The 16397-nt window shown below is 36.0% G+C and overlaps 1 protein-coding gene across 4 annotated transcripts in view; it reads left to right on the forward strand.

Moving 5' to 3' along the window:
* The window catches only part of LOC117403974 (ras GTPase-activating protein 1), a 49618-nt gene extending 33763 nt beyond the window's left edge, over nucleotides 1–15855 (forward strand). For 3 of the 4 annotated variants that reach the window (XM_059034058.1, XM_059033902.1, XM_034006512.3), the window contains 15 exons: nucleotides 1786–1942; nucleotides 2327–2414; nucleotides 2504–2584; nucleotides 3159–3316; nucleotides 3446–3522; nucleotides 5407–5579; nucleotides 5921–6080; nucleotides 6342–6484; nucleotides 6779–6894; nucleotides 7045–7131; nucleotides 9993–10060; nucleotides 10611–10702; nucleotides 10805–10882; nucleotides 14355–14489; nucleotides 14969–15855. In XM_059034058.1, coding sequence (XP_058890041.1) covers nucleotides 1786–1942; nucleotides 2327–2414; nucleotides 2504–2584; nucleotides 3159–3316; nucleotides 3446–3522; nucleotides 5407–5579; nucleotides 5921–6080; nucleotides 6342–6484; nucleotides 6779–6894; nucleotides 7045–7131; nucleotides 9993–10060; nucleotides 10611–10702; nucleotides 10805–10882; nucleotides 14355–14489; nucleotides 14969–15052 — 1697 coding nt within the window. In that variant the 3' untranslated portion in view covers nucleotides 15053–15855. The remainder of the gene's footprint in view (nucleotides 1–1785; nucleotides 1943–2326; nucleotides 2415–2503; nucleotides 2585–3158; nucleotides 3317–3445; nucleotides 3523–5406; nucleotides 5580–5920; nucleotides 6081–6341; nucleotides 6485–6778; nucleotides 6895–7044; nucleotides 7132–9992; nucleotides 10061–10610; nucleotides 10703–10804; nucleotides 10883–14354; nucleotides 14490–14968) is intronic. The other variant, XM_034006516.3, reaches the window with a different exon arrangement.
* The last annotated feature ends 542 nt before the right edge of the window (nucleotides 15856–16397 follow it).

Here is a 16397-nt window from a genome sequence, read left to right on the forward strand (position 1 = left end):
CTTTTTTTCTTCTCAAAAATAGCCTGCGTCTTAAATTCAAGTACAGTATAGTGATACGTGTACTAAAATTGCCAACAAAAGACATGACTACCCGAGTACACAAACAGCAAAGTGACTGACTGCTTAGAAAAGACGAACAAAGACACCACTGCCCGAATACACAAGCAGCAACGTAACTTACTATGGACGGCAAACTTTGTCAGCGTTTTCGAAAAAAATCTCAATTTGTCTCTTTATCCGAATGCTCCATAGCATGCCGCAGTGTTAAAAGCGCAGCACACACATACTTGGCAATTCAGAAAAAAATTCCCCAGTCATCCAGGCGGCTCTGTTTGCACGGTAAACCACAGGGAGGTGGTGAACGCCTCTAAAATAATGTGGGTTTTTTGATTTGTCAATCACGTTTTTCACTGCCATCCATATTACAGCAAAGCAGGACTGAAATTATTTCCTTTTGTCTTTCCAGACATGCTTGTTTGCTTGCTGTTGCAGTCACTGCTGTTTTTTCAAACTGTAAACCTGACACCGTACAGGAATTAAATAGCCATGATACAGTACAGGGGTAATCACTCAGTAATGTTGTGCAAACAGCTGATTGATTGTCAAGCTTTTTACAGTAAAGTGCTACCTTTTATATTGAAATATGTGTGAATGGCAAGAGATTGAGGTGAAAACAGCTGATTGGTGGATTAGTAAGAGTAATTACTACAGTAATAAGCAGTGTGTTTGTTATTTTAAATCTGTGGGAGTGACACATAACGAGGTGCCTCCTATTAGTAGCAGCTATATTGCTTGCTACCAAATCCCGCGAGGATTGCCCAATGTAACACCCCTGACAACTCAAGCAATCGTATCCAGTCAGCACAATAGTATATGTCACATGACAGCCAAAATTTATACATTTATATTGAAGGCTATGATTTTTTAAACAAAGTTACAAACTGGAATTACAAGCTACTGTACTCTGCTCACCATGATTCACATTTTGTTATCTTGTAGTTACCTTTATTTCCTTGTAGTTTACGTTATTTCCCAACTCAGAAAAAAAAAAATCGAATACAAAACAATAGTTATTATCACTGACTCGGATAAAAAAAAAAAAAAAAAAAAAAAAAAAAAACGCTTTCTGTAGCCCCTATGGTGTGTGTATAAACGTAGCATGTTAATATCGCTTTTTTCATGTCTTTAATGTGATTAATAAAATGTACCGGTAATTTTATTTTAAATGTATGGTGCTTGCTTGTAACTTACAGTACCGAGTGCAGCAATAGTCTCTGGTCCAAACCGTCAGCTGAGTGTAGATATACTATTTACGTCCTCGCTATATGGCCTTCATTATACGATTTAAATACTGATTAAAAAAAATCTAACTGCTGCTGATGTTGGCTCATACAGCTCTATGCAACCGGCACGGCAAAGCAATATCGATATGTGTTTTTTTTTTATTAATAAGTAACAAAGATTTAAATTAACATTTGCAATTGAAACAAACTGAAACTTTGTGCTTTTTTTTTTTTTGGGGGGGGGGGGGGGGGGTGTACTGTGTTGTTCAACGAATAGGATATATAGGATATAGCCAGAATACTGGATGCAGCACGCCACAAATAGGTACTGTTCTTGTAATTCTACTTTTATTCACAATCTCATTGCTATTATTATTAGTGGTAGTAATACATATATATAATAAAGATTATATATATATATATATATATATATATAAAATAAATATATCTATAATTTGTTCTATGTTTTATGTATTTTAATTGTTCTATGTTTTATTACCAGGCAAAGGTAAAAGGTGGAAAAACCTGTACTTCATCCTGGAGGGGAATGATGCCCAGCTAATCTACTTTGAAAGTGAAAAGCGAGCCACCAAACCCAAAGGTTTGATTGACCTGAGTGTCTGTACTGTGTATGGGGTCCATGACAGTCTGTTTGGCAGGTAAGCTAACAATTTGTTCTCTTCTCTTTCCTTCATATTCTTTATAAGTTGTGACCTATGCACATTTGTTCAATATGTTGCTAAAAAAACTCTCATCTCACAAAACAGTTCACCCAGGTTTAGGGGGTAGGGTGTAAACGGGCACAGGTGCAGCTTGGTGTTCAAAAGTGAATAAGCCTGACCAGTTTTGTGTGTTTTGTCAGACTGTCAACCTCAACCCTCTGTTTTATTGTAGTGAATTATTTCCTAATAATCAAATTTCTTGGAGATGTAATTGTATACTGAACAATAGTATAAAAACCTTAAGCTCTGAATTTGTATCAGCATGTTTATACAAGAGTTATTATATTTCACTTAAGTGCCCATGACACTCTGTTTTTTCAGGCCAAACTGTTTTCAGATTGTAGTTCAGCACTTTAGTGAGGAGCATTACATCTTCTACTTTGCAGGAGAGACACCTGAACAGGCTCAGGTATGTATGAATACAGAAAATAGTAAACCTTAAACATTTTGACTACATAGGTCTTGATTTATTAACTACATTCACTTGTTTTTTAATAGGACTGGATGAAATGTTTGCAAACATTTTGCAGTAATCTAAGAAAACCAACTCAGGCACCATCCAATAAGCGTCTTCGGCAGGTAGAATTGTTTTATAATTGTATTTCCCATCACAATATTATTAACCTGTGTTGTAGTGATTCATCCCATATCAACGTGATATATCATATCGTACGAAAGGTATGTATCGTTTGTATCAAGAAGCACAACAGAGCTCATTGTAGTTCACCAAATGGTTATTGAATGAAGAATACATGTGTTTTATAGCTGGCATGACTACATACCCACCCTATCTCGTTAATTTTGTTTTTTTTAACAAAAGTCCAAAGTTAAAAGATCATTTGATCTTATTGTGCATCATACAAATCTGGACCATTATTTGTATCGTGATGCATATTGTGTTGCGAACTGCATATTGTGATAAGTATCACATCGTGACTTTAGCGTATCATTACACCCTGAGTATTAACTAAAAATGAACTAAAGAATTGTACAGTACTCATTTCATAAGATTATATTTTTTTAAAAAATAGTATGCATATAATGAAATTCATAAGTTGGACAAGAAGTCCAAAGCATTGATGGAGTGTTATATGTTGGTTTGGGTTATACAGCACAAGTAACCAGTAGTATTTTTTTTTTGGTTTGTTTTCAGGTCAGCAGCTTATGTTTATATGTTGAAGAGGCCCACAAACTTCCAGTGAAACATTTCACAAATCCCTACTGTAACATTTATCTGAACAGTGTGCAGGTAGCAAAAACACACCCTAGGGAGGGGCAGAACCCTGTATGGACAGAGGAATTCATATTCGAGTGAGTTTTTTCTGGTGTGTCAAAGTTATAAAGAGACATGTTGGTGATTGTTACTTTTATTAATGTTAGTATGATCGTTACTATTTGTGTTTAGAGTTTTGTTATATTGACTAAGTTTTTTTCTTTTAGTGACCTGTCAAGTGAAATAAACCGGTTTGAAATAAGCTTGAGTAACAAGACCAAAAAGAATAAAGATCCAGATATATGTAAGTAATCATTGATAGATATACAGGGTGTACTAAATATTATAAACCTGGTGGATTGACTCCGCCATTGTCGTTAGTCCTGTAAATTATTGTTTGGTTTATAACAGCATTATTATTCTCTGCATCATTCCTCCTAAGCATCAGTGTGCAATGCAGCAGCCATTACTTGCTTGATGATTGACCTTGACATTCATTAATAGCCCTCGCCTTTTGCTCAGGGCACCTACATTGGCTCTCAAAAGTATTCACCCCCCTTGGACTTTTCCACATTTTATTGTGTTACAACATGGAATCAAAATGGATTTGATTAGGAGTTTTTGCCACTGATCAACACAAAAAAAGTCCATAATGTCAAAGTGAAAAATAAAATCTACAAATTGTTCTAAATTAATTACAAATATAAAACAGAAAATCATTGATTGCATAAGTTTTCACCCCCTTTGCTATGACGCACCTAAATAAGTTCTGGTGCAACCAATTATCTTTAGAAGTCACATAATTAGTTGAATGGAGTCCACCTGTGTGCAATTAAGGTGTTTCACATGATTTCAGGTTAAATACAGCTGTCTCTGGGAGGTCCCACATTTGTTTAGTACATTTCCTAACAAAAACTACATCATGAAGAGGAAGGAACATTCAAAGCAAATCCGGAATAAGGTTCTTCAAAAGCACCAATCAGGGGTAGGATATAAGAACATTTCCAGTGGTCATTCTATGGTCTGATGAGACCAAAATAGAGCTTTTTGGCTTCAACGCTAAGCGCTATGTTTGGCGCAAGCCTAACACCGCACATCATCCTAAGAACACCATCCCTACCGTGAAGCATGGTGGTGGCAGCATCATGCTATGGGGATGCTTCTCTGCGTCAGGGCCTGGAAAGCTTGTTAAGATAGAGGGCAAAATGGATGCAGCAAAGTATAGAGAAATTCTGTAGGAAAACCTGCTGAAGTCTGCAAGAGACCTGGGACTTGGGAGAAGATCCATCTTCCAGCAGGACAATGACCCCAAACATACAGCCAAAGCCACACTGGAGTGGCTTAAAAACAAAAAGGTCAATGTCCTGGAGTGGCCCAGTCAAAGCCCGGACCTCAATCCAATTGAGAATATGTGGAACAAGTTGAAAACTGCTGTTCACCAAAGGTCCCCATCCAACTTGACACAGCTTGAGCAATTTTGCAAAGAAGAATGGGCAAAAATTGCAGTGTCCAGATGTGCAAAGCTGGTAGAGACTTATCCAAATAGACTCATGGCTGTAATTGCTGCCAAAGGTGCCTCTACCAAATATTGACTCAAGGGGGTGAATACTTATGCAATCAATTATTTTCTGTTTTGTATTTGTAATTAATTTAGAACAATTTGTAGATTTTATTTTTCACTTTGACTGTGGATTTTTTTCTGTTGATCAGTGGCAAAAACTCCTAATTAAATCCATTTTGATTCCATGTTGTAAAACAATAAAATGTGGAAAAGTCCAAGGGGGTGAATACTTTTGAGAGCCACTGTATCTGCTGCTGCAGTAAATTATCAGGAAATAGCCACTGTGTCGGATATATGCTTCAGTACAATTTTAATTCAGAACATAATGACTTAGAAAAAAATGTGGTAATGCATTTGCTTCAATTGTCTTTGAAATGAGTGTGTTTTTTTATTTTTTATTTGCTTTGCATTGGTATTAGAGCTGTGTCTGCCATGTTAGACCAAAATGTGAAACACAGCTGATTTTACCTTTTTTCCACATCTTTGTCCAGTTTCAACCATACATAGTCTAGTATGGGGTCATCTTAATAGATAATATCAATTTTGGCTTAATTTATTAATGTCCTTTTTTTTTTCATTAAAAAAATAAATATGAGTTTACCTACGGTCTGCTCTGTTGAATTTCAGTGTTCATGCGTTGCCAGCTTAGTAGGTTGCAGAAAGGCCAAATGATAGATGAGTGGTTCCCACTCAGCTCCCACATTCCCCTGAAAGGAATTGAACCTGGCTCAGTTCGTGTGAGAGCACGATATTCGATGGAGAAAATCATGCCAGAGGAAGAATACAGTGAATTCAAGGAGGTAAGTATTAGTCAATGTGGTAGATAGTCAACTAAAATATATTGAAAACTACCTGCAAAATTACAGTATTTAGATTAGCATCATTTTTGTATATAATAAAACCACCAGTGCAATAATTGTCATCTTCTGTTATAAACAAATAAGTAGCTTAAACAGTGTATTTTTGGAAGTTGTAAAAAAGAAGTAATATGCTAAACGGCAAAGCAAAAAACAGATCTTCGTTCAGAAAAGGTGCAGCTATTTTATTTATTTATTTTTATATCCCAGCTATTGGGACTTTGATTAGACATCTGAAGATTTATTTAAATTACAGCAGCTGATTGATTATTTTCTTCTACTAGCTCATATTGCAGAAGGAATTTCATGTCATCTATGCTCTGGCCCATGTTTGTGGACAGGACCGCACGCTACTGGCTAGCATTTTATTGAGAATATTTCGCCATGAAAGAATGGAAGCACCACTACTAAGAACACTAAATGACAGGGAAATAAGCATGGAAGGTGGGTATTTCTGTGCTTCCAACAATTCAATAACAAACGTCATACTCAGAGTTGCTCCTATTTATGCATTTGGAATAAAATGAATGATTTTATATGTATGAACCCTAGTTTATTGCCAGTATTGCCTAGCAGAAACTGGTGTTTTGTGTGCCATCTTCATAGAGAACTATGTTAAATTTTGTTTTAGAGTTTGTTGAGGGAATTAAAAAGGTTTACAAATGTGTTTTCTTATAGCTGTGCTGTATTTTTTTTATTTTTTAGATGAAGCTACAACACTTTTTCGTGCTACGACCCTGGCAAGCACACTTATGGAACAGTATATGAAAGCTACTGCCACCCCATTTGTTCACCATGCTCTCAAAGACACCATCTTGAAAATAATGGAAAGCAAACAGTCTTGTGAGGTAAGTTGCATTTTCATACTCCACAAACACACACACTAAAACGTAAATTAAAATTTGATTTTAAAAATACCAGTCTCAATTGAAATAATTCAAAGACCTACAAGATTGGCATCTCAAGTACATATATTACGTAGCTGGTGCCATGCATGCCCCAGTGGTGGTCCTCATGAGAAGGACTTGTGTACCAAAACAACAACTGTTATATACAGGTTATCAAAACTTTGTGTATATTCTGTTTTGCATGCTATTGTAGACATGTTAACGCTAACACAAAGTAAATCATTCTCATTTCAGTTAAATCCTTCCAAACTTGAGAAAAATGACGACGTGAACATTAACTTAACATTCCTGTTGAACATCCTTTCAGAGCTGGTTGAAAAAATATTCATGGCTGCAGAGATACTTCCACCGTAAGTTATTATCTCTGCTAGCCCTATCAGAATGGCAATCTCTACGATTATAGGATGCTATCAAAAACAAATTCGGGTGAATTCAGTACAGTTCAATCAAACTTTTTGATTGAATCAATCTTTTTGTTCCTGTCTTTTTAAATATTACAGGACCTTGAGATTCATGTATGGGTGTTTACAGAAATCTGTCCAACAGAAGTGGCCGGAAAATACAACAATGAAAACCAGAGTTGTCAGGTAGGTTTTGATTAATTAAACAAAACAGATTTTAACCAGGTGAGCTTGGCACTGTACCTCCAATTACAATTTTTTTTTTTTTTTATTGAAAACTTCCATTCTTAATTGATCAGTTTTAACAGATCAGTCTGCAGTGATACAGTAATACGAGTCAGGAGAACATGGCATTGATTGTTGTAGTTGTTTTCATGAACTGGATAAATGCACTTGATAAAAGTCTTGCCAATTCTGTCACAAGGGGTCGGTTTTTCAAAACTTAATCTGGATCAAAGTGATCTGGATTTTGTAATCCTATATTTTGAGATCGAGATTACTTTTATCTGGATCATTTTGATGTAGTTTTTCAGAAAATGTCACTGCTGGATTACATTTATCCAGATAACAAATAATCACGAAAGCCAGTTTTTTGAAGTAGACTAGTTCTTTACATACATACATACATACATACATACATACATACATACATACATACATACAGTGCCTTGCGAAAGTATTCGGCCCCCTTGAACTTTGCGACCTTTTGCCACATTTCAGGCTTCAAACATAAAGATATGAAACTGTAATTTTTTGTGAAGAATCAACAACAAGTGGGACACAATCATGAAGTGGAACGAAATTTATTGGATATTTCAAACTTTTTTAACAAATAAAAAACTGAAAAATTGGGCGTGCAAAATTATTCAGCCCCCTTAAGTTAATACTTTGTAGCGCCACTTTTTGCTGCGATTACAGCTGTAAGTCGCTTGGGGTATGTCTCTATCAGTTTTGCACATCGAGAGACTGAAATTTTTGCCCATTCCTCCTTGCAAAACAGCTCGAGCTCAGTGAGGTTGGATGGAGAGCATTTGTGAACAGCAGTTTTCAGTTCTTTCCACAGATTCTCGATTGGATTCAGGTCTGGACTTTGACTTGGCCATTCTAACACCTGGATATGTTTATTTGTGAACCATTCCATTGTAGATTTTGCTTTATGTTTTGGATCATTGTCTTGTTGGAAGACAAATCTCCGTCCCAGTCTCAGGTCTTTTGCAGACTCCATCAGGTTTTCTTCCAGAATGGTCCTGTATTTGGCTCCATCCATCTTCCCATCAATTTTAACCATCTTCCCTGTCCCTGCTGAAGAAAAGCAGGCCCAAACCATGATGCTGCCACCACCATGTTTGACAGTGGGGATGGTGTGTTCAGGGTGATGAGCTGTGTTGCTTTTACGCCAAACATAACGTTTTGCATTGTTGCCAAAAAGTTTGATTTTGGTTTCATCTGACCAGAGCACCTTCTTCCACATGTTTGGTGTGTCTCCCAGGTGGCTTGTGGCAAACTGTAAACGACACTTTTTATGGATATCTTTAAGAAATGGCTTTCTTCTTGCCACTCTTCCATAAAGGCCAGATTTGTGCAGTATACGACTGATTGTTGTCCTATGGACAGAGTCTCCCACCTCAGCTGTAGATCTCTGCAGTTCATCCAGAGTGATCATGGGCCTCTTGGCTGCATCTCTGATCAGTCTTCTCCTTGTATGAGCTGAAAGTTTAGAGGGACGGCCAGGTCTTGGTAGATTTGCAGTGGTCTGATACTCCTTCCATTTCAATATTATCGCTTGCACAGTGCTCCTTGGGATGTTTAAAGCTTGGGAAATCTTTTTGTATCCAAATCCGGCTTTAAACTTCTCCACAACAGTATCTCGGACCTGCCTGGTGTGTTCCTTGTTCTTCATGATGCTCTCTGCGCTTTAAACGGACCTCTGAGACTATCACAGTGCAGGTGCATTTATACGGAGACTTGATCACACACAGGTGGATTCTATTTATCATCATTAGTCATTTAGGTCAACATTGGATCATTCAGAGATCCTCACTGAACTTCTGGAGAGAGTTTGCTGCACTGAAAGTAAAGGGGCTGAATAATTTTGCACGCCCAATTTTTCAGTTTTTAATTTGTTAAAAAAGTTTGAAATATCCAATAAATTTCGTTCCACTTCATGATTGTGTCCCACTTGTTGTTGATTCTTCACAAAAAATTACAGTTTCATATCTTTATGTTTGAAGCCTGAAATGTGGCAAAAGGTCGCAAAGTTCAAGGGGGCCGAATACTTTCGCAAGGCACTGTACATACATACATACATACATACATACATACATACATACATACATACATACCCTTGCAAAAGTATTCAGACCCCTGACCAATTCTTTCATATTACTGAATTACAAATGGTACATTGAAATTTCGTTCAGTTTGATATTTTATTTTAAAACACTGAAACTCAAAATCAATTATTGTAAGGTGACATTGGATTTATGTTGAGAAATATTTTTAAGAAAAATAAAAAACTGAAATACCACTAAATACGTGTTTTCCTTTTTGGTTGCATGGACACAAAACTTAAATAAATATGTAAATATTATATTCTAACACTCTATTTGGACATACAGCGTGTGCTTGCTATTGCAATACAAACAAAATATCGATGTTCTATGATCATTTAAAAGCTAAATCCATAGGATCATAATAATCCTGTTATTAATCCTGATCTCCTCTTTAAATTCAGAAAAACCCAATTGCAACATTTAATCGTGATTTAAAAGTGCGATCAGATTACCAAAATGAAATCCGGATCACAGTAATCCCAATTGCATTTTGATGTTTTGAAAAACCCAATTGCACAATATAATCCAGATCAAACACGGAAATCCGATTACCAAAGTTTTGAAAAACCAGCCCCAGGTGACGCCACCTGTGTATTGTCAGCGATATATTCCTGGCAATGCTGTAAAGTATTCATAACTAAAAATGCATGGATTTTATAATTATTGTGTTTCAGGAAACTAGCTTTTATTTTAACAAGTGCGTCTTTTTTGCAGTGGCTTTGTTTTTCTGCGACTGATCTGCCCTGCAATCCTTAATCCAAGGATGTTTAACATAATTGCAGGTGGGTTTCTTATTTATTGTAAGAGATTTTTGCTTTCTTGTAAGAACAAAAACAATAAAAGTGGAAAATACAATTAAAATACAGTTGTTTTTTTTTCTTTAATTATTGGCTACCTTGAGTTTGGGGTCATTTTTTGCTGAAGAACGCAGGACTTTCACTTGCAGTATAAGGTGAACCATGTATTATATATTCACTTAATTAGTGCTGCATATTAATATGAATATTCAGAAACTGTTCATTCAGATTTCTTAGCCTTCTGACATCTGATTTTATTGTTCTGACAATAAGCTCATTGACGTTTATAAATAGGTTGGGTTTTACTGGATCATCTATGTAAGCTGTTAAAACAAAAATAGTGGCATGTAGAAGAGACACATTGTCCACATTTTACCTTCATATCATACATTTTGTAAATATACATACCCTCTTCCTTATGATGTATTTAAACACTGCTATATTAATCTGGCAGCAATCAAGTCAAATGTGCTATATTTTTCAGGTTAAAATACAATTGTTTAATTTAACACTGCTTTCTTCACTTCCCCAATAGCAGACCCTCCTTCCTCCACAGCTGCAAGAACACTCACCCTGATAGCAAAGTCTGTACAAAACTTGGCAAACTTGGTGGAGTTTGGAGCCAAGGTAAGTGATATGTTACAATGTAAGCAGCATATGCTTTTGTGCATTGTCTCAAGCTCTCAGTATATACATTTTTTTTATTCAATTTTTTTTTTTTTTTAACAGGAGCCTTACATGAAAGGAGTGAATCCATTCATTAAGAACAACAAGCATCGGATGATTATGTTCTTGGATGAATTGGGGGTTAGTATGGTTTGAATAGAATATGTGCAAAGTTCTAGCTTAATCAAGTATGCTACATAATAAAAATAATGTTTTCATGTTAAATCTACCTCCTCTGTCAGTATTACAGAATGTTTCCAAATATAGTAATTTGCTTGGAATTTACAGATCCTGCATAGGTGTGTGTGTGTGCACTGACGAAGGCCAGTGGCCGCAACGCGTCTGCATGAATTCGCTTCATTGTTTTTTGTGATTATGATGTTATAGTAATAAATGTATAAGCTTAACAGCAGATAATTGGTGAGTGCTTGACTTTTTACAACAGTGTTGTAAAGGCAGGGCAGCAGTGTGGAGTAGTGGTTAGGGCTCTGGACTCTTGACCGAGGGTCGTGGGTTCAATCCCCGGTGGGGACACTGCTGCTGTACCCTTGAGCAAGATACTTTACCTAGATTGCTCCAGTAAAAAAAACCCAACTGTATAAATGGGTAATTGTATGTAAAAATAATGTGATATCTTGTAACAATTGTAAGTCGCCCTGGATAAGGGCGTCAGCTAAAAAATAAATAATAATAATAATAATAATACAACATTGTGTGTGTGCTAGCGCCATCTACTGTATAAGATGCTATATTTCAATTTAGTGTTCAAACAGGTCCCAGTAGTGGGTTTCTGCATTTTCAATTCATTCAGTACTAACAAAAAAAACATTACATTGTCTTACTTGCTATTATTCTTTCATAATAAAGACAACATCAAAGTGTTTGACATACAATCCTGAAATAAGTACACTAACTGCCTCCAAATTTGGAGAATTTAAGTAAACCTAGAAAATACCTTTGTTTACAGTGCAATCAAATGAATGTGTCATGCAATCCCATGTAGTCCATAATTGTATACATGCTTGTACAACCTGCTCTACTAAGGCCATTGTCTAAATATTTTGGCCAATGGATATACAATATTACAGGAGATAACGTCTGTCATTAGAAACAATCGTTGTTATTACTGAATATTCTGTGCAAAATGATATATCGTTAGTATTTCTGATTTTCAGTTTTAACCGTTATAAACAATAAAACACCTCTGTTACAAAAAAATGAAATCGGTGTATAGCCAATAAACACAGGAAATGGTTACTCCATTCATGTTGACTTTGCCACTTTCCCATTTAAAAAAAAACTTATTTAAAAAAAATCCAAAAACAAACAACCTTTCCATGCAGCTGGGCAATGTCCCTCCTTCCTGACTCGTATCTATCATTGACTTGTTCGGAATACTTTACACACACCCCATATACTGAGTGGCAGCAAATTCTACATTTCTATTGGAGACCGCTTGCAAGATTTAAAACGAGATTACAATTACAGTAGAAGGCTTTTTTTGCGGGATTTAAAGCTATATTACAGTTAGACAGTGAGAATTTAAAATTGTGGCGAAATGTAAAAAAAATGTCTGGACACACAAAAACCCCAGAAGAATGTGCCCGTGACCATAAGGATTTTGTTGTGGAAGATAGCAAAGGAAAGGTGGTAGAACTAAGTGTGCAAGTACTGTTGTGACAAAAAAAATGCCCAGACATTTTGGAAAGTAACCGAAAACAATAAATTCATACAGCATAAGAAAAGTGAAAGCTCTGTAAAAAATAAATAAATAAATACATAAATACATAAAACTCAAATAGCTAAAAAATAAGCACCAAAAAAGGAAAATAAAAACCAAAAACCAGAGCTATCTATCTATCTATCTATATATATATATATATATATATATATATATATATATATATATATAAATAAAATATATACAGTGGCTTGCAAAAGTATTCAGACCCCTGACCAATTCTCTCATTTTACTGAATTACAAATGGTACATTGAAATTTCGTTCTGTTTGATATTTTATTTTAAAACACTGAAACTCAAAATCATTTATTGTAGGATGACATTGGTTTTATGTTGGGAAATATTTTTAAGAAAAATAAAAAACTGAAATATCTTGCTGGCATAAGTATTCAACCCCCACACATTAATATTTGGTAGAGCCACCTTTTGCTGCAATAACAGCTTTAAGTCTTTTGGCGTAAGTATGTACCAGCTTTGCACACAGTGTCTGAGTGATTTTGGCCTATAAATCTTGGCAGATTTGCTCCAGGTTGTTCAGGTTGGTTGGACGACGCTTGTGGACCGCAATTTTCAAATAGTGCCACAGATTCTCAATGGGATTGAGATCAGGACTTTGGGCCATTGTCGGACATTCACCTTTTTGTTCTTGAGCCACTCCAATGTTGCTTTGGCCTTGTGCTTGGGATCATTGTCCTGCTGAAAGGTGAATTTCCTCCCAAGATTCAGTTTTTTAGCGGACTGAAGCAGGTTCTCTTGCAGTATTTCCCTGTATTATGCTCTATCCATTCTTCCTTCAATTTTAACAAGATGCCCAGTCCCTGCTGATGAGAAGCATCCCCCCAGCATGATGCTGCCACCACCATACTTCACTATAGAGATGGTGTGTCTTGAGGCATGAGCAGTGTTAGGTTTGCATCACACATAGCGCTTTGAGTTTTGGCCAAAAAGCTCTATCTTGGTCTCATCTGACCACAAAACCTTTTCCCACATCGCAGCTGGGTCACTCTCATGCTTTCTGGCAAACTCCAGACGTGCTTTCAGATGGTACTTTTTGAGTAACAGCTTCTTTCTTGCCACCCTCCCATACAGGCCAGTTATGCAGAGCTCTTGATATGGTTGACTGGTGCACCATTACTCCACTCCCAGCCACTGAACTCTGTAGCTCCTTCAAAGTGATTGTTGGCCTCTCTGTGGCTTCTCTCACAAGTCTCCTTCTTGTTTGAGCGCTGAGTTTTGAGGGATGGCCTTTTCTTGGCAGTGCCTGGGTGGTGTGATGCAGCTTCCACTTCCTGATTATTGATCCAACTGTGCTCACTGGGATATCCAAACACTTGGATATTATTTTGTACCCTTTCCCTAATCTATGCATTTGTATTACTTTATCTAACTTCTGTAGAATGCTCTTTGGTCTTCATTTTCCTTCAGATTCACAGCCTGACCAATGATCCTTCAACAGTGGGGTTTTTATCCAGAAAATGTGACAGCAACTTTAATGGTTCACAGGTGGAGGCCAATGGTAAGGTAATTGTGTCCTCGTTAGGGCAATTTCTTTCATCGGTGTAAACTGGGAGCTTCCACAGCACAGGGGTTGAATACTTATGCAAGCAAGATATTTCAGTTTTTTATTTTTCTTAAAAATATTTCCCAACATAAAACCAATGTCACCTTACAATAATTGTTTTTGAGTTTCAGTGTTTTTAAATAAAATATCAAACAGAACGAAATTTCAATGTACCATTTGTAATTCAGTAATATGAGAGAATTGGTCAGGGGTCTGAATACTTTTGCAAGGCACTGTATATAAATATATATTTTGTGTATCTGTTTCCCGAATAAGCTATACTTAAGTGTCTTAAATCTGTTTTATTACAGAATGTCCCTGACCTTCCAGACACTACAGAGCACTTTAGAACTGACTTGTCACGGGATCTTGCTGTCTTGCACGAGATCTGTTTGTCGCATTCAGATGAACTTCGGACTCATAGCAATGAGCGTGGAGCGCAACAGGTGAGGGCTCGCTTGAGACACACAAGTAATGTGAACAGCATTATTGGACAGTGTGTAATATGTAGTATTTGTAAATGTTTTAAATGTTTTTTACATGGATGTCTATCTGACAGGGTGAGAAGTTGCACACCACATGAATATCTAGGTGGTATTGCTTATACCATTGGTCAAAGACTTTTTTTTTTTTTTTTTAGAAACATTAAAGTTGCCTTATAGTGTGCTAACTTACTCTGTATTTAAAGTTATATTCAGTAAAGATAAACATGGATGGCATTACAGTAGTTAATATTGTTTCGTACTGTTTTGTTTAAAGTGATGTTAATGACCTGGTTGTTTTACAGAATTAAACATCCCTGTTTGAATAAAATTAAACATTTAAGTATACAGTATTTCTAATTGGTCTGGGCTTTGCAGTGGGGTTTTGCTTATTGTTTTTTGTACAATCTCGGCTCCACCATGTATTTTTACATTTATTTCAGCATGTCTTGAAAAAACTCTTGGCAATCACAGAACTTCTTCAGCAGAAACAGAATCATTATTCGATGTCCAACAGCAACAGGTAGTAGCCTTGTCCCTGGAGTTACGCATGGGGCCCAGCATGCTCCACCGCCATCACCTGGTGACCCACGCCAGCCTCACTTCCACCCTGCTCTTAAAATAGCACACTTTTGACACATGCCCAGTGCAGTGTGAACTATGCAACTAAAAACAACAAATTATGACTGGTTGTTTTACACCATTGACTTTGTAAGCTAGAAGTGCAGGAAGTTGCTTGCACTTTTTTCCACTTTCCAATTTATGAAAAGTCACAGATCTCTGAGCCTTGGGTACATCATTCACCTTTTACACAAACTAAGAAGACTTAAGTGTTTCCAACAAAAGTTGCCAAAGTGTATCTTAGTCTGCTCAACACGAGGAATGAAATGCCAGTCAACTGACTTGAAGAAGAAACAGTGACCTTGTTTATAACTGAAGTATGGGATGTAATGCTTTTTATACTGTAATTTGTGACTGACTTTTTTATGGTTATTTCCATATATATCTGTCTAATTTGTATTTAGTATTTTTATTTGGACTTTGCAATTTAGACTGATTATTTGCTAAAAGTGGTTATTTTATATCTGAAAATAAATTATCTTGCTGGAATCATGAGTAAAAAAGATATTGAGACAAGTCAATAATTGTGCCACTAATTTTGTTTGGTTGAGTCTTCCAACATCTTAAAGCCAGACAAGTCACATAATCCAAAAAACAAACAAAAAAAAAAAACCTATGTAAAATGTTTACAGCTGTAAAACAATTTGAATAGTAAAGATGGATCATTGTATCAGAAATGCATGCACTTATTAAACCATTATGTAAATTAGTGTTGACTTTTTTATTTATTTATTTATTTATTATTATTATTATTATTATTATTATATTGGTGGATCACACTTACCAGTAATGGAGACTTTTACTGCAATTAAATATACATTGGGTGGATTTATACAGATTTTAAACCCCTTTTCCATGGTCTGAATATGAAACGAAACACAAAAATAGTATAATTTATGAAAATCTGTCACCTGTTTTAGTTATCTTACATGTGCTAATACTGGAAGTGTAAAACCTTTCTTGGATAGTTGTGGCATGAAGTCCTATGGTTGGATTCACTTAAGTCTACCATTCATACATACTGTATGAGCCTCCATCCTGTTCAGCATGTTTGTTTTTTAGCCTTAGGTTAAGAAAATCTCTCTTTATCCAGGGAGGGTGAATGTCCCTTTCTTCACATAGCCTTTTCTAACTTTTAAAAAAAAAATTAAATACAAAAATATGTATTGATTTGAACACAACCTTCTGACCTACCAAATATTGGAATAATCATTGCAGCTATTTTGTTACTGTATTAAAAATAAAAATGCT

This window comes from Acipenser ruthenus, chromosome 1, assembly GCF_902713425.1.
Source record: "Acipenser ruthenus chromosome 1, fAciRut3.2 maternal haplotype, whole genome shotgun sequence".
Classification (NCBI taxonomy): Eukaryota; Metazoa; Chordata; class Actinopteri; order Acipenseriformes; family Acipenseridae; genus Acipenser; species Acipenser ruthenus.